The sequence below is a fragment of the Corvus cornix genome, chromosome 2 (genome assembly GCF_000738735.6).
Source record: "Corvus cornix cornix isolate S_Up_H32 chromosome 2, ASM73873v5, whole genome shotgun sequence".
Lineage (NCBI taxonomy): Eukaryota > Metazoa > Chordata > Aves > Passeriformes > Corvidae > Corvus > Corvus cornix.
In genome coordinates, this window is record NC_046333.1 from 126,740,804 (window position 1) to 126,764,223 (window position 23,420).

The 23,420-nt window shown below is 34.7% G+C and overlaps 1 protein-coding gene and 1 long non-coding RNA gene across 11 annotated transcripts in view; one reads left to right on the top strand and one right to left on the bottom strand.

Moving 5' to 3' along the window:
* The window catches only part of RALYL (RALY RNA binding protein like), a 387,237-nt gene that overhangs the window by 258,798 nt on the left and 105,019 nt on the right, over positions 1 to 23,420 (top strand). The window contains exon 1 of one of the 10 annotated variants that reach the window (XM_010405038.4): positions 15,292 to 15,433. The exons of the other annotated variants lie outside the window; for them this stretch is intronic. Coding sequence (XP_010403340.1) covers positions 15,397 to 15,433 — 37 coding nt within the window. The 5' untranslated portion in view covers positions 15,292 to 15,396. Of the gene's footprint in view, positions 1 to 15,291; positions 15,434 to 23,420 lie in introns of those variants that run through there. 10 annotated transcript variants of the gene reach the window in all.
* LOC104692781 lies at positions 271 to 18,206 on the bottom strand. The gene is made up of 4 exons (XR_002046735.3): positions 17,990 to 18,206; positions 16,375 to 16,491; positions 4,215 to 4,414; positions 271 to 380 (listed from the first exon to the last, which is right to left on the bottom strand). It is a non-coding gene; the product is annotated as an uncharacterized LOC104692781 (long non-coding RNA).

A 23,420-nucleotide genomic window follows, 5' to 3' on the forward strand; every position in this document is an offset into this window, starting at 1 on the left:
GCAGTTCAGGCAGGTTGCAAAAGCAAACTGTTTTGACACATTTTGATCTACTGAAGTGCACTTTGGGAAATACAGACACTTCCTTTAAAAAAAGAGAGGGTCTTTGATGAGGTGGGAGGCAAGAAAAAGAAGGAAAAATTATTTCTGGAGAGTCTTACTATTATTTAACAAATCTACAAGTGTCAGAGGGAGAGATTTAGAAAGTCTGGGTGAGGAACCTGCATAATTACCTGAAACCTGGATTGATTTCCTTGGAGATACTTGCCTGCTGTTTGTTATTTTTTTGAGCACCCTCAAGCCTGGACTTCATGTAATGTGTTGGTCCTCTGAGACATCTGACTCCGACATGCAGAAACTGTGAGTCCTTCCATCTTCAGGGGCTCAGAGAGGGTAAGCAAAAGAAAGTAAGGGAGGAAGGACAAGGAAGACAACACTTTATTTGTGTTATAAATAAAGTAGGTAGTTATGCAGGCAGCAATGACTTACAATTGACTGAAATAAGTTTTCTCAAAGCAATAGTCCATGTTGACCTGAACCAAAAGAGAAAATGCCGTGTGTCATGTGGTTTTGGAGAAATTCAACTAAAACTTTGATAACAAAACTAGATGTTCTGTCTCATTCCGTCTTTTCCAGAATACTGGTGTTCTTCCCTTTCTCATCATGTTCAACAGTTTTCCTTTTATAGAGCCATAGAAGCTTTCAAAGACCTCTAAGGTCATTGGTCCACCTGTTGCACTTGCATAGTTTCTCTGATTCCCCAGAGCTTGATTCCATATGGTATGGATTATCCTATTGGCCCATTGGGGCCAGCTGTCCCCTCCCAGTTCCTCATGCATCCCCAGTCCACTCGCTGCTGAGGTGGTGTGAGAAGCAAAAAATAGGCCTGATCACTGTGCAAGCCCTGCTCAGTCACAGCTAAAGCATCTCTTTACCTGTGTTTGTGCTGAAAACAGCTCTTTTCTGTTATATAGACAGTTAACTCTATCCCAGTCAAAGCCAGCACAGGGTTTCATGCTTAAATGTTAACATCTGGTTCTTGAGATTACTGTTATATAGCCTTTTCTCAAACATGTTGTTTTGATTCTTTAGGCATATTAAATATGCATGTGGAAATCCCCCTCCATGAAGATTTCCCACCTTGGAGAAAACTTATGGTTTGGGAGTGTAAGGGTGTTGTTTTTGTTGGTTTGTTTGGTTTTGGTTTTTTTGGGTTTTTTTGTAATGGCCTATAGAAAATTGAGGAAATGTGTTACAAGAGATTCAAGTTTTACATATTTGGCTACATGGAATTCTTTCCCAGTCAAAATTCTTACACAGGAAAGGAGCAAAAGGCAGCTAGTGATCGGTAACATTAAAAGTACAGGATGGACTAGGAATTTCTTATTGAAAACTATAATCTTCAAAACATGACATTTATAAGGAAAGATAAATATTTGCACCATTACTGAGAGGAAAAGAAAAAAGAAAAAAGGTCAAATTTGCTGTGCAGTTACCAGACAAATACTTAAATTTATGTAAGACAAATTTTCTACAATGACCAAACTGATAAAATAGCCTTTTTTATCAACTTTTACTTTGATAATAGAAATAAGTGGAGGGTAAAAAGAGAATATTGAAAATTATATGGGAAATGAGTGAAATCTACTCTCTGAGAAAATAAGCATGGATATGAATGACAGTTCCATGTATGAACTGGGAAAAATAAACTCACTTACTGAACACAAATGGTCCCATCTATCTTGCCCATTCTGGCAAATTTGTGTAATGGATAGACATGACACCTTAATGTAGAAGAAGCAAGACATTTCTTTGGTGTTAGAGTTGAAAAGCAGACTCAACTTGCAGAAGAATGAGCACAATATATCATCTCTGGGACGAGGGGCCAAATACAGTGGAAAAGAATCTGCTGCAGAGCACTTATTGTTGAAAATGCATGTTTTGTACAACAGGACATAAGCTACAGCTTAAAAAATACATTATAAATCAAGTCCAAACAAAATAGCCAATGGTCAGCAGCCTATTATTTGGAGGAAAATGAGCTTTCATCCTTACTTTCCTTTCGGTTGATTTGTCTCAGGTTGCTATTAGCATGATCAGAGCACAGATTTCTCATATTCCAGATTTTGAGGCTCACTGGAGCGCAATTAATTGCTCATTTGGATAGGAAATTATGAATATGTTGGTGATAAGTCTCTATAATGGTCTGCAATCTGTCAATGTAAAGAACTTAAAATTTAAGGAAAGAACATTATCATCTTGGTCATGGCTGAGTTTTAATTTGCAATTCATGTCTGCATTTCAAACACAGTCCCATTTTTCATATAAATGTTGAATCACCTTTTGAATCCTACATCCAATTGTATGAAGGAATTTGTTCATTCACTCACAAAGATCACTTTATAATAAATGGGGCTATCCCACCTATGTTCTTCTAGTTTCTTTGTCTAAATTATACAGAGCAGTTACACACAGGATAGTTTAGCATAGGCTACCTCTCTGTGTCTTCCAGTTTTTTACAGATTAGGTCCTACTGATATGTAGACTCAAATTTGAAAGGGAAGCTTGGAGATTGGAAGAAGCAAGTATTTTTTTATGTAGCATCTGGTTCTAACATTTGTCTGTTACAACTAACTTTGTTATAAAAATAAAGATAATTTTTAAATAATAAACTGTCCATTTGTTTAAATTACTTAACATTTACTAGAAGAGATTGAATGATTAATCTGTTCAGCTTGTCAGAATTTTTTTATTTTTAGTGGTTCCATTGTAGACAAATTCATGTATTTGTTTTAAATTTTTTAATTGGATTGTTATGAAATGCTGCCAAGACTTCTAGTGAGGCAAGCCTTTAAAATGCAATGATAATTTTGTTCTGATGGAATGGAGCAATCTCAGTATATAATAAGCTGTAATAATGAAGTTTCAATATGTGTGACTTATTTTCAAATGCTAAAGCCATTATTTTAATTTTCTATAACTTTAGATTGCAAGAAAATATGCCTGCATTGTAAACTGAACTTTAAAAAATGTATTTCTTATTAGGACAAGTTAATTCTGCTTTCCTTTGCAGTATTTTATTTTGCTTGACACATGATGCCCTATATTTGTTAGTACCTCAGGACAGATTCTAGATGGTGATTTAAAGGCACATCACTTTTTAGGTGCAATTGCTAGGTAAACTCCTAGAAGCTTCTTTGTTTAAATTTATTTTCAGCATTTTTCTGAAGGCCTGCACATTAGTATATTCTAGTTCAGTCATCCTTAGAAATGTTGAGGCCACTAAAAATTTCAAGACTACTTCCAGCAAGATGATCATACCAAAAGAGAAAAAATTGGGCAGTGAAATGGCATGATTAGTCATATGTCAGCCAGAGATAGCATTTACAGATAAAATTCCTACTTCTATTGGAAAGATTAGGCTATTAAGTTCACTGAATTGGAAAATTAAGAATTGTGAGCCAAATGTTTAGTTAATTTAAATTAAAATAATCTTGATGATTTCACTGGATTTACTTTGCATAACATAGAACTTCTGACATCATGAAACTCAGTCATCCATGAATGCAGGCAACTAAGTCATATAATAGCCTCTAATTTACAACAGCTGAAAATTTTATTATTTTCTTCACATTGAACTCAGTGATAAAAAATACTGCATTCTTGAACCTCACTGTATGTTTTCTGCATGATAAATTATGAGACGCATAATCCTATTTCCCCTTCCCTGAAGTCAGGTCTTTTAAAGGTTATTAATTTAATATTATTCAGAAGCAATGCTTCTATTAACATTTGAAAAAGTATTTCACTAACATTTATTAGCCTGAATGAGAATTGCTGAATATACCTGTGTATTGCTAGTCTTTTTAAAAATCTTAATCTCTTTAATAAGAATCATCACATGTTCTGCTGCTGTCAGAACATTGTGGGGTTTGTGGCACTGTTCTACAGGGGGGGTATATAACTTAGAAAATTTGTCAAAATTCCTCTTGGCAAGACTATATTTCTACACCGGACCCTTCCATCCGGTGCATTGATTTCCAACACCTTCTCTTCCCATTTGGTCAAATCTGGTGTATTTTGATTGCTGTTCAAAATATTCAGCTGTAGTGTTGACAGAAGCCATCCAAAACTCTCAAAAGAGAAAACTCTCCTCACAGTACAGCTCAGAGAAAGTGCAATGCTTTCTGCAATAATTTTGTATCAGTTAAACCTACCTCAGTTTTCCACATGGTTTTATTTTTATGTTTACTGGAAGTTGCTGAAAATGTCAATCATAATTTTCATTGTGTGTGTTTTACATTAAAGTTGGAACAAGTTGATTTCATCATAAGCTTGACATGATTTTGTTTTTTTCTGTTTTGCCTTTTGCAAGCACCTATGAATCCTCGTCGGGTTCAATCAGTCTGCTTGCTTCCTGGGAAAATATAAAAGCATAACTCTTTTTTCATTTATTCATAGAACCATAGAATCACAGAATCATTTAGTTTGAAAAAGACCTTCAACTTCATCAAGTTCAACAGTAAATCTAACACTGCCAAATCCTTCACTCATATGAAGCCAGTAAAACCACAGTGAAAATGTCAAACCACTAGCAAATGTGACTGGGTCAAAGTTCAGTGTCAATAAGAAAATCAAATCAAAATATTCTCATTTTCTCTTTTTAATAGCATTTGATTCCAAGTACAACAGGATGTTTATTCTTCAAACCTCATATTTTAAAATATTTGGGTCATAAGTATAGCATTCCTTCACAATAAATAACAATTTGGACTCATCACTTTAATTTTGTTAGTGGAATAATCCAGATATTGGATTTATAAGATTGCAAAATTGCATTGTACTGGTAAAGTAAATTTAATCTGGACTGGTTGGGGTCTACATTCCAAACAATAATGTGTAAGTGGCCCTAAATGAGAGGTGTGGACTTAGTGTAAAATGTGGTAAAATTCATAGCATTTTGTTTATTGTGTGCCAAAAACCCTGGTGGATTAATGTTTTGTCTGATATTAATTAGCATCCCACAAAGTTTAATATTCCTGTCATACTTCACAGCAAAGCTTCTCATTTTAAGGTATTCTAATTGTAATTCTCCTTTCTATAAATTCTTGTGCTGCAGGAGGGAGGAAACACTTTTTGAAAGGACTTTGAACTTTTCTTACCTTTATTGTTTAGATGTCGATATAGATAACACTCATGCCCAACCTTGTGCAAGCTTCTAAACTCACCTTACTCTTTCAGTAATGGTAGAAGTGACCTACATGCCCAGTGCAACATCAGTTAAACTGAATCCTATGAATATTAGTTTCAAAATAATCCACTACACCTTTTATATGCTAAGACATGAGCAGGAACTTCAGTTGAGAGATTAAAGGTGAGTAGTAACACTGCCTTTCTTAAATCCCTCTCTTATTTTGCTGCAGCACCACAAAGGGATTTTTTTCTTATCTGTAAAAGTTAAACTTCATTTAAAAATATCAGCATATTTCATCTGGTATAGCTGAACCAAGAACAAAAAATTTCAAGAATGATAGTGATCTGTGGACAGATTTGTCAAAAATTACTCTACATATCCCTATAGTTTTGGTATCTTCTCTGAACAGACTATCTGCAGAAGCTGTTATTCTCATACCATCAAGAATGGTTTTACCTTTCCAAGGTGCTATAGAACAGGGAATAGAAGACTTGTCACCTAAATTCATCATCGCCTATGATTTTAGAGTAGAGTTTAATAAAACATCTTGGATACCTTAGCTTCACATTTTTACATAGCTTCTTAACTCTTTACCTGGATGAGAAAGCATTTTTCCTGCTAAGTCCACAAGGGGATAAAAGCATTCTTTATCTCCTCTACTGTATAGACATCTCTTTTTAATTAGTTTTCAGTTCATTGAGAACACAATTCTGTTTTGTGGATTTGAACATTGAACAGAGTTGCTATGTGCATTTTCAGTTAATTCACAATATAATCTGATATTTAGTAGCAAAACCTCAAGGTGAGAAGTAGTAGTCTTTCCAATTTCCTCTTTTTGTGATTTTGAAACATTCCTTACAAGACAATGTTTGATCTGGCAGTACCTTATTATGCAAAGGCATATTCTGATGCCCTTTACAACTAACCATGATTTTTTTTTTTAATTTCTGTAAAATTTTGGGGTTGTAGACATTAACCAGATTTTTTTTTTTAAATGCAAAATGTGTTTCAAGTGTTTGATATACTTACCAAAAACAGGTGAACATAGTTAAAGCATTTCAGTGAAAGACTATTAAATGCTACATAGCACTATCATGTTATAGTGCCAGTCTTGATTTAAATTTAAAACAAAACCCAATATTTTGGCTTGCTGTGAGCATAGTGGAAAAAATCATGTTTCCATGTAGGATACAATTGTCTCAGAAATTGTCTTTGAACCAGTTGTAGTGTTTAGAGAAATTGACATATAGCTGGCATATTCTAAAATCTGAACCTATGAATTCAACACACTCAGAATGTACATAATCCCACCAAAGACATGCAGTCTAATTTAGACTCTGGAAAAGCTGTCTCCTCCCCTGCCGTCCTCCAATCTAATGAAGACATTAAATCAAATGCATTAATAATTTTAATTCAACAATTCCTTGTTACCCTTTCCCCACACTGCCACCCCACACAGACACATGCACATGAACCCTTAAAAAAACACAACAAAATGTTTGAGCAGTTGAGAAGTTGGAGTCATTCTGGTATTTTGCAATTCCCTGTAATTCAAAGGATGTTGTTGTATGTGTGCCAATAGTGCATCCTTTAGCATGGTCTGGTGGTGAATTGCTACAATACAGCTTTTTCCATCACTCCAAAAATCAATCTTCTACTTTTCATCTCTTTTAAAGGCCTTATTCGCCCTCTGCAAGACAGCAATTGCACTGATTGATTATGACTAAAATTGTCCTGAGTCCCCCACACTGAAAAAGAAAGATCCCGTACAATGAGAAAAGAAAACAGAACATTTTCAGCTTTCTCTTGATTGCTGTTAAAAAAGCATTAGTCTGAAAGGAGAGGTTGAAGCAGCAACTGTTCATTGGCTGTGCCATAAAACATCATCAGTTTGCATTGCTGTGAGCCCTAAATTGACATTTTAAGGGCCTTGTTTATTCACAGGAGCATCTTTCTCAAGCTCTCCCTGCTCTGTTTTGGACACAGAGGGAGACAACATTCACCACAATGAAGAACTGAAAATGCATTTTGAATGTGAGTTAAATCTGTTTCAATAAACATATAAAAACTTTAAAATAGGATCTCATAGTGCAGTGGTGATGATAGCAAACAGTTTATTCAAATGGTTATGCCTGAAAAAACTTGTTTGAAGTATTCAAGTACTTCTGAGTGCTTGAACAGAGTAAAGGTACATGAAGTTGAGCTGTATTTTTTAAATGTTCTTGGGTTATGCGAGAGTGGATTCTGTTCTGAAAGTGTGTCCCATTGAATGTAGCATGGTGAAGTGTTTCATCAGTGTGATAACTAAAACCAATGTGAAAAGGAAAACAAGGCAGCACTTAATTGCATGGCACTCCAATCAAATTGAAATAGATATCATCTGTTTGGAGAATATGACACAGTGGGTATAATTGCCATTAAAAACAACTCTCTATATTGAGGTGGAATGATTTTGTAACAAGCAGAATCCAGACAGATTGATAGTAACAGCTTTCTTAAATTTCTCATGGAAACTCACCAATATTCAGCACTTTATTTCTCTAGAAATAAATGTATGAACGTTTTGTGTTAAATCCACAGTTAAGCTCTTGTTATACAATTAAGCAGTTGGTAGTCTGTTAAAAGCCTAAATATTTTTTTTAATTTCAGTACAGATGCTTTGGCCCCACATCTGGCATTTGTCTACTGTTCTATACTTGCAGTATCCTGAAGATTTATCAGCTCTGAGATGATAGAAACTGGTGCCTGTTACAGGCACCATGACTTATTTCAGATTTAACGACAAGGAAGAAAAACTTCTAATACTTAGTGTCTTTCTGACAGTTTTCCACAACAATTAAAAGTATTACCAAGTGACCAAAAAGTCTGATATTTTGAATGTTAATTCTAGACACATTAAGATTGTTTCAAAGACCTAATTATATTCTTAGTGTGTTTGTAATCAAATTGATAAAAATTTTAATTGTCAATTCATAATTGATAAAAATTTTTCTCTAATATCTTATAGGCATTTTTCTAAAATTTGGTATTTAATGAATATATTTCCAATTACACGGCTATGTTTGTCCTCTACTTAGGAAATTTCATGACCTCTAACTTTGGCATGTTGTGCAATATATTAAATGTTATGATAATTTGAAGGATGAGGTAAAATATAGGGAGGGTTTATTAGTATTATGCTCATAAATCAAATTGCTAAGACGTAGTTTAATGATTAGAAAAATTGACACCACCTCTTTATACACCATTTGCATTCTTTATTATAGTAATGTAAATTCTGAAAAATATATAGTTTTGTGTGCAATTGTTTTATATTCAGACAAAAATCTGGAACACAAATTAATTTTTTTAATGGAAAGGAGGTGTGCTTAGTCCATAATCTGTGAAAATTGAAGTAGACCACCTCTTGAGACTGTCTCAACTGTTAAACAGAGGCTTAGAAATAGCATGAAAGTAATTAAGTATTGTTTCTGGTCAAGATCAAGATCTCATCAAGATCAAATACAAAATGATGAAAGTCCCAGCCAAACTAGCAAGCAAAGCATTTAGAAGAGAAAACTAAAACTTGTCAGGGCTAGTTAAAACCTGGATAAAATAAATTTAAAGCCAAGATGAAAAGAAGGTAGGACTTAGGAAAAACAAAACAAAACATTAAAAGTGCTCAAAACCAAAAGGAAACTGGCCAAGAACAAACCTATCAAGAACTGAGATGGATTAGGAAAGAAACTAATCTAAGATGGGAGGAACGCACTTGGATCTAAGGAACGTGTAAAGCAAGTGAAAGGAGTTAGAATGCCATTCATCTGAGATTCAATCTTTTCTTTGATTCATCTTTTCCACTTGCCAAAGCAGAAGGGAAGATGTTTTTCCACTGTAGAAACTACCATATAGAATATTTAATTCTAAACCTGAAGTTTAATTTATTTTTTCAGACATTTTAGAGAGGAATATCTTATTATACCTGGTTTAAACTAACTGCTAAATATTCCTCAGATGAAGGAACAGAAAGCTTGATGTTATCTCTACCAGTTTAAGGGGACCTGTACTTACTGTGTACAGTACTTTTTTGAGAAAAGGAAGAACTATCATGCATTCAGAACTGTATTACTTGCTTTTGGAATAGAGGACATAATAGAATTGGCCAAGTTTCACTTAAGGGTTATATAAGACAGTGTGGACAATAAGGAGGAAGTTAAAGCTGTGAAAGTATCAAGCTCTAGAGCCCCTGTCAATCTTTGGAACTGGTGAGAATGCTGTGGCGCAACTCTTGGTGCGAAACCATCGTTCCGAATTGTAAAGTGAAGGTTCAGGCTTATAGGACATACATATATTGTAGCTGCTCTGAATTTGTGGAAGTTACTCAAATGTGATTGAAGACACAGTGTAATTCTGAAAGGTGTTCTTAATGTGTATCTATAGGTTCCTGAGTTATCAGACCAGAGCCTGTAGCTCAAAAGGTACAGAACAGGGTTCAAACACTGGTGATCTCATTCATTCCCAGTTGAAAAAGCTGGTCCACTGTCAAGAGCAGAAGTTCATTTTTCAGGATTCCTTAAAAATAGGTACAGGACATTAAATGCTTCACAGTTGCTGGTGTTAAGTACCCCATGACATACCAGTCTCCCCCTGCCTGAAATATTCCATTAATATTAGGGAGGCTGAAGGACTAACATGGACCAAGTCTCAGCCACTGCTGAATCTTATGACAATTGATATTTAATTTGGGCAAAAGCGATCACAAATAAGACTTGGGAAAAAACTACATGATGTCATCTTATCCATCTCCTAGGAAGGCTCCTCTGAGATACCTAACCTGTTATAAATCCTTTAGCAAGCCTTCTTATGCTTGCCAGTAAAAAAACTGGTTTCCAAAAAACTGATTTAAATCTCTGTCGCTACAGTGTATGTCCATGACTGTTAACATTGAGGCAGAGACAATGGCTTATTCATGGCTTTTTGTCTGTCTAATTTTCATGTATTCAAGGACAGTTATAAAGTACCTCTACTTGGTTGATTTAGGGTTTTTTCCCCTAACTTTTTTTTCATTTTTTGAAATTCCTCTCTTTAATAATAGGTATCAATTTTACTTTTAGACAAGCACATTTATCCCAATCTTATATTTGTAGGAAGTAGCACATTAAACTTTGGAAATTATTAGTCACAGAAAAATATCCAAATGTATTTCTAGTGTTGGAGGAATGAGAACATGCTGGGAACTGGGCAAGGGCCATGAGGAAGAGCCAGTATGGGCTCCTACCTGAGAAAGGTGTCAGGCTTTGTTTAACTCCGCTGTGATCATATTGTTAAATTCTTGTAGTGACATCTGATAAAAAGAGGACAAACTAATGAGGGAAGCTTGACAGTGAATTCCTTAAAGACCAAATATAAATGCTACTATAACAATGAGACAAATGAAATTCTAGTGAAAAAGCTTCATTGAATAAGAGAAAATTACCTACGGTGAAAGTAGGACCAGTACCATAGGGGCTTTCTCCTGCTATCTAAAAAAGATCTTTTGTGGTGAAGTGTCATTACTGTCTGATAGTGCTGAAGAAAAGTAAAACAGGTCAGCAGAAACGTAGAAGATAATAAAGAAGCAGCCAAATAGTTTTCTTAAAATCAAACAGCTCCAGAAAAAAATTCTTCTGGTTTTTTTTCTAAATTACTAGATGATGGAAGTGCTGTGAATGTAGCAAATTTTATTCTAATGCAGCATTTGATGAATACATGAAGTTTTCATGAAATCTTGCAAACTGTATATTCTCCTGAATACAAACACTTGGGCAGAGTAAAAACCAACAGAAATAATGGAAGACATGAAACACTTTAACTGCATTCTGTCCTTAGTAAAGGGAAGTATTGCTGATTTGAAAGTAATATGATACATTATTTCTCTTTTATCCACACAAGTTCTTAATACACAGAGCTGTGGGTTGTGTACTAACAAATGGTGGCCTCTTTGAGAATATTTACGAATTCAGTCACACATCATTTTCTCTCTCCATATAATTCCTCCTGCACTCAGTCTTGCAGGGTCAAGACCTGAAGGTTAAAGTTGGGAACACTTAGAAACAATGACCCTAAATATAAAAATGCTAGAAAATAATGGCAGTCACCAGAGAGAGGTATTGAATATAAAGTCTTTGGGCAGGGTTCCCTTGCCTAGATATTTGCCTAGAGACACATAACATGGTCTTGGCTTCGGCAGGGTGCTCCAGAAGGTTGTAGGTGCTGTGCCATATTTCCTGGCACTGTGTGAATATCTCAGATGCCATAAATCATCAAAGTAGTGCTAGACGTGAATGTTTAGGCAGTGGAATTGAGCCCTTTAATCTACAGCTAGACTATTAATAAACCTTTTCCTTCTTTGGCACTGTCACTGGTCTTTATTCCTGATATGTTTCAGGAATGCTAGACAGGTTTGTTGTGTCTTGAAAAACATTTATGTAACTCCTTGATTCTAACTTACAGTTGTAGGCATAAGATGTACAAATCTTGCTCTTTCTCATCCAACTTGCCACAGCTTTTGCAGTATTTTACCTGTGTTAGGCAGGGTTGGTTTGGCCAATATTTTAAGCTCTGTCCTCATTACATCATAAACAGAATATCTTATCATAAATTTGCCTTATTAGCTAAGTGACATTTCTTGCTAAAGGGAATTTTATTTATCTAATATTACACCATGTTAAAAAGCAATATTTTCAGATAGCTGTATAAATATTTAACAGTATTATTTAACAGTATTATTTAACTGCACATACAAGATTTTAATACATCAATAATTTTATCAAGTAGTGGTTATTACTTGGAGGAGGTTAAATGTTGATCCTTACACATATCGTTTATTTAAAGAAAAAATTAATTCATATTCATAGATGTAATATTTTCTTAGATGACATCATAAAATTAACTGTAGAGGAAGCTATAAAAGGTTATTATCTAAGAAGACTCTTTGAGTGCATTGAATTAAAAAATGAAAGACAGAATAGACTTTAAGCTTTCTCCACCCTCCTTTTTTGTCTAAGATCTTCTCATTAAAAATAAAATTGAGCATACCACCCAGGCAAAGTGTTTATTGATGAGTAGTATGTGAAATTCATGTCAGCAGTTATATTTTTTAAATATATTTTTTCTTTTCCTCTTCTTAAAAAAAGAGAGTTTGAGAAATTTATGGCAGTATTCAAAGAAAAGCTCCTTATTGGGACCTGTAGGGTGGCGAGAAGACAAACAGAAGACGTGTTATGGGATGTGCAGATGTGGACATTATTAACTCTTTTACGACCAGCAACAATGACTGACCAAATTAATTCCAACATACTGTTTAAATAATATTTTAAACTGTTTCAATCATTTAATATGTATCTTTGTAGAAAAGTAATAAGCTTAATGTGATCAGGTGACTTCTTGTTGCTCATAGGTTCCATTCATTTCTTCCCACCCCTCTAAGCTGGTTGCATTTAACCAGCCATATGCCAGATTCTGAAATTTTCAAGCTGTAACACCGTGAAAGTGAATTTTAAATTCTTCTAACAGAAAACAGTAACACAGAAAAACAAGAGGTTGCTGTGCCTACTCAAAGCTAGCAAGCACATTCAAATTTTGGGGTTGTTTGCAATATTCTTTCAGGAAGAGACCTACAATGATTCTCCAGGCAGACTATATTTATGCTATTTTTAACAAATGTCTTTCACTGTACTGAAGAATCAGAGTTCCAAGTAACACAAAGAAAAACCAATAAAGGTTGTGCTTTCAGGGATCATTGATTTAAAATAAATTAATCCCTATCCCATGAAATTTCCATTTAGTTTAATTTTTTATATTATACCACTACCAAGATATTTCCATATAAATACATGTTGTAATAGAATAATGCATGAAAGACCAATGGAAAAAATATGCATGTTGTTGTATGTGCTATACATAATACAACATGGAGTGTTAGTAATGTATGGCTAGGTTAAACACAGGATAAAAAAATGGAAAAAAAATAGAAATTAATAGTAAGGAAAAGAACTGAGTTATTCGTTACAATCTAATGTGGGCTGAGGAAAAAAATTGAAGACATCTTGCCAAATCAATGAAAGAAGGAAAATTTGAACTGAATAATATGGTTGAGAGCCTTCAGGTAGATGAGAGAACAGAGCAGGAAAAGAAAAGATTGCTACATGAAGCAGTAAATTTAGAAGGAGACCATAGATCTCTGTAGTCTAAGTCAGATCACAGACCTGATTCAGCTGCAAATTAACTCAGAGGAAAAATAGAGCAGGACAACTGTGGAATTATCCTCAGTTCATACAAACTGCTGCAAAAATATTTACTCCAATGGACATGAACTGTACAATGCTATTTGAAGATAAGGCCTGCAGGGTCTTTCTGTATGATGCAAATACTTTGTCTGCTGCTATGCTTAGCAATGAAAAATTATCCTAATTTTTTCCTTCCTGTCACTTTTGATTTGTTTTGCAAATCCCACCTTTCTGCTGACCTCAACAATAGATATGGTATAATCTCAAGTGTGGCATTTTGAGACAACTGTAGAGGAAATACTAAAGAAATTTAAAAAAATTATCCATTGCTTTCACTTTCTTCAGGCTACAATTTATCCTCAGCTTTGCTGATACAAATCCAAAGCAAATGAAGAAGTATGTGGTCAGATTTTGACAGAAGGAGGAAATTAGATTAATAGAAAAATATAAAGATTTCACTTCAGTAACTAGAGGTGTGTCAATATGAGGATATGTGACTACTGAACAACTGAAATGATAATTAAATGGTGCACAAAGCTAAACATGGTTATACTGGAGATATAAAAAATATCTCTGATATATCTGAGAGGTGAAAAAATGATGGCAAAAATATAAATTTAGGGTAGACACATTGAGAGAGACATTCTTTTTAATTTCTTTTAATTGTTTTCATTAGGAGAATAACTGTAGGTCAATGTTTTAGATAAATGCTACCAAATCGTTCCTCTTTGACTGAAACATGAATGACCCACAGACACCAGATGTTATTGGTTTTTATGTAAGCCAAAGATAATTTTTTTCTTTGACTAGTTTAGAGAGCTGCTATCTAAATATGCATTTTAAGCAGGAACAAGAGTACTATTACCAGTTTCCAAGACATTTCAGTCACTCTACTTATTTTTTTCCTTTGACACTTCTGTGTTTGTGGTATCTGGGATCAAGATGGCAGGCAGCTCACAATATGAATTTCTTAAAACGTGAATAAATACTTTCATGCAGTTTTATTAAAGAAATATTTATTGCTGAATGAACTGGAATTTCTACTTCTTTTCAGCTCCATTACTGTCACTGGCATCTTCTTGAATGTCATCTACCCATCATGGCAAAAACTAATTCACAGCTCCCTGACATGGCAAAATTTTCGTCCCCTTCCCTCTGTTCCCTTTAGGAAGATATCTGGATTCTTTGAAATGGTGATATACATATATGCAGATATGCCACATATATGTCACTTTATCCCCATGACCTTGTGATTCAACAGACTAGAGAGCAATGAAGTACCTATAAAAATGAGCCATCAGCAGAATGTTACTTAAATAGCTTTCCCCAATTTAAATCATTAAAAGGTAATGCAGAAGTAAACATAGGCGTGAAAAAAATTAATTTCATTTTATATATTTCCTTAATAATCTATTCATGAGCTCAGACTTGCAGTCAGGATTTAATTGATCAACATGTGTTGATTTTCTTTTAATAGTAATTTGAAAATGTAATTGAAATTTGAAAATGTAACCCAAAATATTTTAACATACTCATATGCATAGTTCTAAGGCCTCTCAATGAAAAGTTAGTTTTTATTAGTTTATGAGGTCATTTATACAATTTTGTTTATGTCAGGGCTTTTTCAAGGAATCTTGATTTCAGACCATTGCATACCATATTAGCCCACTTAGATTACAGGATTCTGTATGTGTTCTGTATTTTATTAGCTGGTATCAAACACATTTGAAAAAAGTATGAAAATAAATATGTTTTGCCTCTGAGCTTTGTAATAGAGAAAATCGTGAGAGCCAGTAGCATCTCCCCTGGATTTTAGGAGAATGGTATTACCCTGCCTTTCTCCGAGAGATTGCTGGTTACCTTCTGTCAGTGAGCAACTGTCTCACTGCAAAGCAGGAGCACGATCTCTTTTGTCTGTGATCAAGGCAATTATTTCTTAGAAAGTGGGATTTCTTCAGAATGACTATGTACAAGAGCAAACGCAGAAACCAAAGATGTAAGTAAATTATAAAGTTTTTTAATATTCTTACAGAGGAGGGAAAATAAATCTCCAGTTTCATTGAAAACCATGTTTTACTTTACCCTGCTTTGCTTGAATTATACCAGGAAAGCAGGAACAGTATTCCATGCCAATTATCCCACTGTTTCTCTGTGTTAGATGCATGAAAGAGCTTTAAAATGAAAAAAAAAAAAAAAAAAAAGCTCACTTGTTACTATGGAAACCCTCAGAAAGTGATTGCTTGATGATATCAACAAAGAAATAAAGATCAAATATAAGTTTAGCTCAGAAGAGCATCCTTTATTCAGGGCTTAATGAGTGGCTAGCTGTAATCTTTGATTTGATGAGGCTGACATGCATTCCCCTGGTGGACTTTTTTATGTGGTTTGCATTAGGAAGCCAGTGATAGCAGAACTTTAAGGGCAGTTATTGTATTTTCCTACATCACAACTTTTAGAATTAACTAGTTTGCTAGCAGGGGGGGAAGAGAAGCTTGCATGTGTCTCTGCTGTGCATTTACAACACTCCAGCCCTGAAAATTCACTGGCTTCTAAATGCATGACTTTCCAGTCGAGCACCTCTTTGACTTTTTAAATTGCTATGGCATCAGATGGGGGAATTTCAGTATCAACATAAGCTTATGGAACAGGTGACTGAGGCAAAGTGAAAATGTGCTGTGGGTCAGGTCATGAAGTATTTGCTGCTCTAAGAAAATCTAGTAAAAAGCACGTCAGAACGCCTTTAAAATCTTTATAAATGGAAAGCATGTCAGAAGATGTGAAAAGACATTCCTCTAAGAAAAATGCCATTTACACACTGTGTTTTCAGGGAGAGAGCAGGGGGGAAGGAATATCAATTCAAAACCAGATAAGTTTGGACTTCATTTGGAGAGAAGCATTGTTATTTTTCAGAGGGATATATATGGCTATATCACTGACCTCAGTTTCTGGTCCTTGTGGATTAATCAGTATAGATCTCCTTCATTTTGTCTTGCTCAAAAGAAATGGATGTGCTGAATCTAGAAAGTTTGGCAGGACAGAGCTCTGCTAAAATCTCTGCAACAGAAATCAATCATCTGCTTCACATTCAATAAAATAAATTATCATAAATTTTGTTCCCATAGCAGCAATGAAAGAAAATTATTTATATACAGGAAAATTATAATTAATCTAGCTCTTTTTAACATATTAATTACTGTCACCATTATTATGTAAACCAGGAGCTCTTTCTATACCCAGCTGCATTCTTGCAATCTCTCCTGTCCAAGCCTGGTTATAGTGTACAATAAAAAAATTTGTGCCTCGGTAGCTGAGTTGTGAGGGCTTTTTGTTGCAAGGATACAGTAATTCATTAAAATGGCACAGGATGTTGCTAAGAATGCTTTTATGAAGAGAACCTGGCTTTCACCCCTGCTGACCCCAAGGAAAATCTGTGATTTGTCCAGAGGCAAAAAAAAAAGAATGAAACATGATCAGAATGCACATTGTAAATATGAGGGTGGCGATGTTTTCTGGTTCTAAAACCGTCTTTAGTTTTAAGATCCAAGTCTAGAAAATATATCAATATTACACAGACGTGATACAAATTACATATATAGGCAGATATATTATAATATATAATTACCAGTACTGTATACATGGATGCTTCATTAATAACTTAGCTAATTAGTAACTGCAAAAACCTTAACAAACAAAAAAATTTGAGTAATTTTGATATTGCTCCTGTTCATATCATTCAAAGGCTTTTTGAAGGATAGATTTCATCCAAGCAATTGTTATTCTGAAATATAAGGGATTATGGTAGCAGCTGCATTAAACAGTAGGCAGGTACTACATTTTCTATGCAGTTGTGGTTCCCCTAAATAAGAAATAAGAAATGATATTGAGTATATAATTTCCAATATATGTGGGGTAAACCTTGGGATTTATATCTCCTCACGACCTCTCACTACCACACTTGAACTTGTGGCATAAAATGAAAGTGAACTTTGTGGTTTTTTCTTATTCATTGAAATTCTGCTTCTGGATTTCATAGACTCCTCAGAGTATTATAACCATTGCTTTCCTAACCCCTTTTTTTAATGTTTTAAAAAAGGTATAAATGCATTCTCTACTTAATTCAAAAGCACGTCAGATAAGAGAGGAGAATAGAAAATGTAGAGATATGATGGTATTTTTCTAACGCAAAATTGAAGTAATCCCCATATCCAATTTCTGTCTCAGGTACAAAACTGTTGCTAGAGGAATACATGCAAAAAAAATGTGTTTACTTACCTGTCTGTAAGAATGGGATGAAGGTTTCCTATACCTATTTTCAGCTACAACGTCATACATAAATCTTCTAAGTTCTAAGCTAATCTTAAATGTTTTCCTTTCATTGTAACTTTGATTTAGATTATAGTAAAGGCACTGATACTTAGCATATTTTATTTATTCCATAAATATTATAACTTATGAGAATTAAAATTAACTATCACAACTAATTATAAAACTTGCATCACTAAATAAACAAAATTCAGATTAAGGCTATTTCTATATGATTGCGTGTACCTACCTACAGATACATGACCAGTCTCCATGCATACATTTCTCTGCACAACCAGATGATAGGATGCTTGATCCTTCAGGATGCTTGATTCAGGATAATATCTAGCTGATAGGCTGGTTTCTCATTTCATTGCATGGACGCAATGACTGAGTGAGGGGAAACCATCGTAACAAGCTCTGTCTTGCTACTGGGCACTGGAAAATGTGTGGTGATAGAGCTTTTGTGAAATAAAAGGTTGGAATCTTAGGCTGTCCTGCTTTGGCGCTGCTGAGGAGGATGGTCAGGAAAAGTATTGCAGTAGGCTGCAGTGCACATGTGGGTTTTCTGCATGGCGAGGCAGCCAGCCACAGTCATACCTTCTGGAGATGCCTCCAAGCTTCCTCTCACAAAATGAGCAGCAGACATTCCATTTTTCACTGGGGTCTTTCTTGTAGCCTTCACTATTACAGGAATCAAGGCAGGATACTATCCCTGAAGACAACAACACTGGGAAAACTTATTACCTATAAAGCAACTTTGAGGAAATCTCATTATTCTTATTTACTGGTGGCTTGTGTAGCTTGACAAGTTAAATCACCACCACCTCGTGAAGGGCTCTATATGAAAAGATGATCCTTAATATTTCTTTGGTCTAAAACTGTAAATTTGACTCAGAAGAAATATCAGAGGAGAAAAAGAGAGTAGTGGCTAATGTGGCAGGCAGATGTGTTTTGGGGAAGGTGTGCAGCAAGTACCCAGGAGGAGATGGCAGAGTGCTGCCAGAGAGATGTCAGTGATGCCAGAGTGCTGAATTGGGGATTGGAAAGGTAAAACAAGGATGGAAAGATTAAGGGGAAAAAATATAACTTGTCTGTCACTTTCTTCAGCTTCTTCTTTTCAGTGTATCATGGGATCTTTCATACATGTCAGCAATGACAATCAGAGCACAATGGCAGCTGAGACAATCAGAGCAGTTACTTCTGAATATTGGGAACCACTGATAAAGTCAACAGCTATTGTAAGTGCAGCCATAGATACTGTCTGTCCCTTTCCAAGGTGTTAACTTTCCAAGCTGAATCCCCAAACTTGTCCATGACAATATGAAAAATCGTGTCAACATCAAATGTCCCTGAAATTGTGTTCCAAATGCATTAATGACTTTTTCCATGGCTTGACAACCATGTAATGTACACAGGTGCTACCTGATGTATGTTTTTAAAGAATCTTTGTCTTGCTGAAGAAAGAATTTTGTGTATACTGATAAAGATGAGAAATTCTGTGAAATTCCAGTTTGAAAGAGTATTTAGTCCTATCTGAATTCTTTGATCTATTGCATTGCCTACTATATTTTCTTTCATTGATAAGGTCCCATTTGCCATCTTTTTATCATGGATTTACTGTTCTTATCTTCTTTGTCCGCCCTTACAGATAGAATAATGACTTTAAGGATTAAAAAACTGAGTTGGCATCTGTTGAGTCATGTTATGTTACATTTTGATCAGCCCATGATTACTTCCATCCTCTTTTTGCCTCTTAGGGCAATAAAGAGACTTCAGTATTGAGGCTGTTGCTGCTCTAAGAAAACAGCAGCCTTTAATATAGTGTATGGTAGGAGGTAAAGTGACTGGAAAACCAAATCTCATTGGGGAAAACAAGTGTAGTTACTGACCCAGATACATATAAGAAAACTCTGCCTCTTTCCTTAAAACATCAGAGACCTAGACAACAAGGGAATATCTCTTCAGCATGGTATAGAGAGAGCTTTCGTCATGTTCAGCTATCCTGGAATAGCCCCAGGATATTCCTGCTGCTGCATACCTTTTGAGGAAGTAAAGTTCAACACAATTAAGTAATAAGGCTGAGCAAGAAGAAACACATGATCTGCAGGAATACAAATATCACTGAATATTCACATCACATGGATAAAATCTTTATACAAATAAAAAATATAATTGCAACTCAATAAGTCAGGGGCTTCAGGGCTAGAATAATTCTTCTCATAGCTTTGAAGGAAACTCATGGTGAGCTGAGAGGGTTGGCTTATTTGAAATTATTCGTGTTCATTATTCCCATGTTACTAAGCTGTAAAGCTGAAGACATGTCCCTGAGTGAAGCACATAGAGTAAATGAGCAAGAATTTTTTCTTTGACAATTTTTCAAGTATCCGTGTAGACTTCTAAAGCAGTCATGTTTTTTTCTGCTTCTAGATGGTACAAATAAATCAAAAACATTAAAAGAGAACTGTTTCAAAATGCATCTTTTGAGAGATTAATAGTCTGACCAAACTTGACACGCACAACTTACATGATGCTTCCAACTGCTTGGCACGAATCTGCCTCAGGAAGAAGAGTAGAATTTTTGTCCCTGTAGAGAAAATGCTGAAAGTGTGGAGAAAACATTGACAAATCAAAACCTTACTCTTGAAAAGGGGAGAGAAAGGAATAAACAGTGTAGGTACAGATTCAGAAGTGACTTTAAAAGAATTGTCTGAGAGCAGAAGTCAGAACACCTGAAATGCAAGTGGAGAACATAACAAAGAAATTCAGCCAGTCACTTCAGTTTATGGAGGAGGAACCTGGGGCAGTAAAAAAGCTTAATAATAGCTTTGACTTCATCAAAAGTTTATGATTTAAATGTTTGGAGGGGTTTCCTTCTTTTGCATAAGTTAGTAGAATAGTGGACAATATACAACAATTCAGCAAAAAGAAAAATTGGAAAGCTAGGGACATCTCATAAAAATGCATCTGCTATTCTTAAGGATCATAAAAAGATGATTATTTAAAAGTATTCACATATTCAAATAATGTAATTTGGATTATGTGATTTGAAGTACATTAGGGGAATTAGCAATGTATGTGCCACACCATTGAAAGTTTATGTTTGAAAAGTCATTGAAAACTAAGAAGGTATCAGAAATATAAATGTATTACTGGTTTTCATGCAGACATAGAATTCCAGCCTGCACAGGCTGGAACAAAATGCTGCTATGTTCATCAACAACACAATTTTTCATTAGTGAAACAGCACTTACTGTATGTTGGTTAGTCTTCTATAAGGAATCAAATTTTAAAATTTCTACGGCTACACTTCAGTAAAGACCAGACATCTGGGAAAAGCAATAAAAACTTTTAAAAAGTGAATTGTATTAAAATCTTCATTAGGTTGAAGATAATCATAGTCTAAAGTAATCTATATTTAAAGACAATTATGGTTGTTAACTTGAGCAAACAGAAGTCCGGTTGATAGAACCTAAATTTAGATTACTGTAGGCTGATTTATAATATACATTTTCTGAGTATAATCAGTCATAAATTACTAAAGGAATTTGCAATTTCTCCTCTCCATCACTTAGATTTTGAATACAGATTGCTCATCTATTTTTTAAAGTCTGTTTTAAAGTGGTATCAACCTGATTGCAAAGCAGTTATTCAAATGCTAGAGTTTGTATGCAAGTTGAAAAGAGTATTATTGTCATAAAATGTTTAAAACATCTAAAACTCTGGAAGCTTCAAAGGAACTACAGACTTCCTCTATTAAGATCTCTGTACACTGCCATAGCATTGCCACCTACCTGCCTACTCAGAAAAAGGGGAAAAATCCTTGAGAGTTTCAGAGCATAGAGAATCTGTCTTGTAAGGGCAAATCTATTGCTTATTTTCATATAAAGTTTTGAATATTTTTGAAAACAAACGACTTGCATGACTGCATATGTAAGTAGTAGAAATCCAGATTTTAAGAAAAAATCTTTTTTTTGTTTGTTTTCATAGCTGACCCAATTTTTTTTTTTGCCTTTAATGTACTTACTCTATAGGAACAGCACAGGAAAGAAAATCTCCATCTGACCTCCAGCACAGGTCTTAACATCAGACAAAACCTGTGTTTCTGCTTCTTTTCATAATCAAAACTACTGACAGGATGAAAATCCCAATCTTTCTGATAGGTTCAACCTTTTCCCAATAAATGACTAAAATTTTTAATACAAATTAAATATGAAAAATGAAAAAAACAGAGAACTTCATATTTCAGTGACATACCTCCCACTTTGACCAGTCATAAGACCAAGCACAGTATGAGCCTGGTTAAACCTTCAGAAGGAAAAAACTATAAAGTTTTAATAAACATCTTTCAAGTACCTCAAAATATTATCCAAAATCTGATAAATCATTAAAAATATATTTACTGGTTGTGAAGTATCAGCCAAGACCTAAATGATACATAAAGTGCATCATTTTTTCAGCAGTTATATATTTGAGATTCTTTGACAGTAAAATCCAGATACATTTCTGGAGGTTACTTTTGAAACATTCCCCCTCTCTCCCTCCATGCACACAAAAGGGATAGAGATCTCAGATACATTAAAATGACATTACAATCAACACTGTGAGCACAGAAGACCAATATTTAGCCTCTAGCTCCTATCTGAGCATTCAGTGTCACATTTCTACTTCTGAAAAGTTTGTATTTTTGGCCCTAAATTTCTGTTTTTCTCTGTTCCACCTCATTTCTGCATTTTTATTTTTTCAATTATTAGTTTGCTAAACATTCTGAAAAATAGGCTGCATTGTCAGTTTGTGTGTAGATTATGGTTATAGATTTTTCTGTCCCAGTTTGTAACTAAGATGACATCTCTTCCACACTGGCCTTTCCAGAAGACAGCAGTGATCTCTAGAATCTATTTTGTTTTAATTTCCCGCAAAACAAAATTTGCCAAGGGCTACTTTTCACAATAAATAAATAAAGAAATAAGGAATACATATTGTATTTTAAGCTGTCTTTTTAACCTGGTGAGTTAGAAACTGCCTTAGAAAGTCATCCAAGTGTAATTCTTTAAATACAACACCCATTGTTCTCCAAATTGTTGGTATCTGTCTTATTAATAGTTTCTGAAGACAATTCTGTTGCTGATTATGGTTTACCTCCAGGTCCATCATAAAGCTGGATCTAGGAGTGACCTTCTAGCCTTGTTTTACTGCTTGCATTCAGTTTTTATTTACTCAGGACTCACTGAAGGTTTAGTGAAGGTTTAGCACAGCTATTTACAACACTTTGATTTTGCTATATTTTTATTGTATTACTGCAGGGCAACATATGCTAACAGCACAGAGCTGAAAACTAATGCCAGAGAGTCTCAAAAATCATCAGTCCTATTTATTATTCTGAAAATGATCTTTCATTTTTCATAGAATCGTAGCATGTTTTGGGTTAAGATCATCATGCCCTGTGGGCAGGGATACTTTCAACTAGACCAGGTTGCTCAAAGCCTCACCCAACCTGGCCTTGAACCATCTGCCTTGAAGGGAAAATTTTCTTTTCAAACATGCAGTCTATAATTTAAAAAAAACAAAACAAAACAAAAATTTAATAGAGAGTGGTAGGGTAAGGGAGGCAGGCACCTTCCTGCTTGCCCTTAGTGGCTGAACTGAAAACCAAAGAAAATCCCAGTGTTTTAGTACTGGGC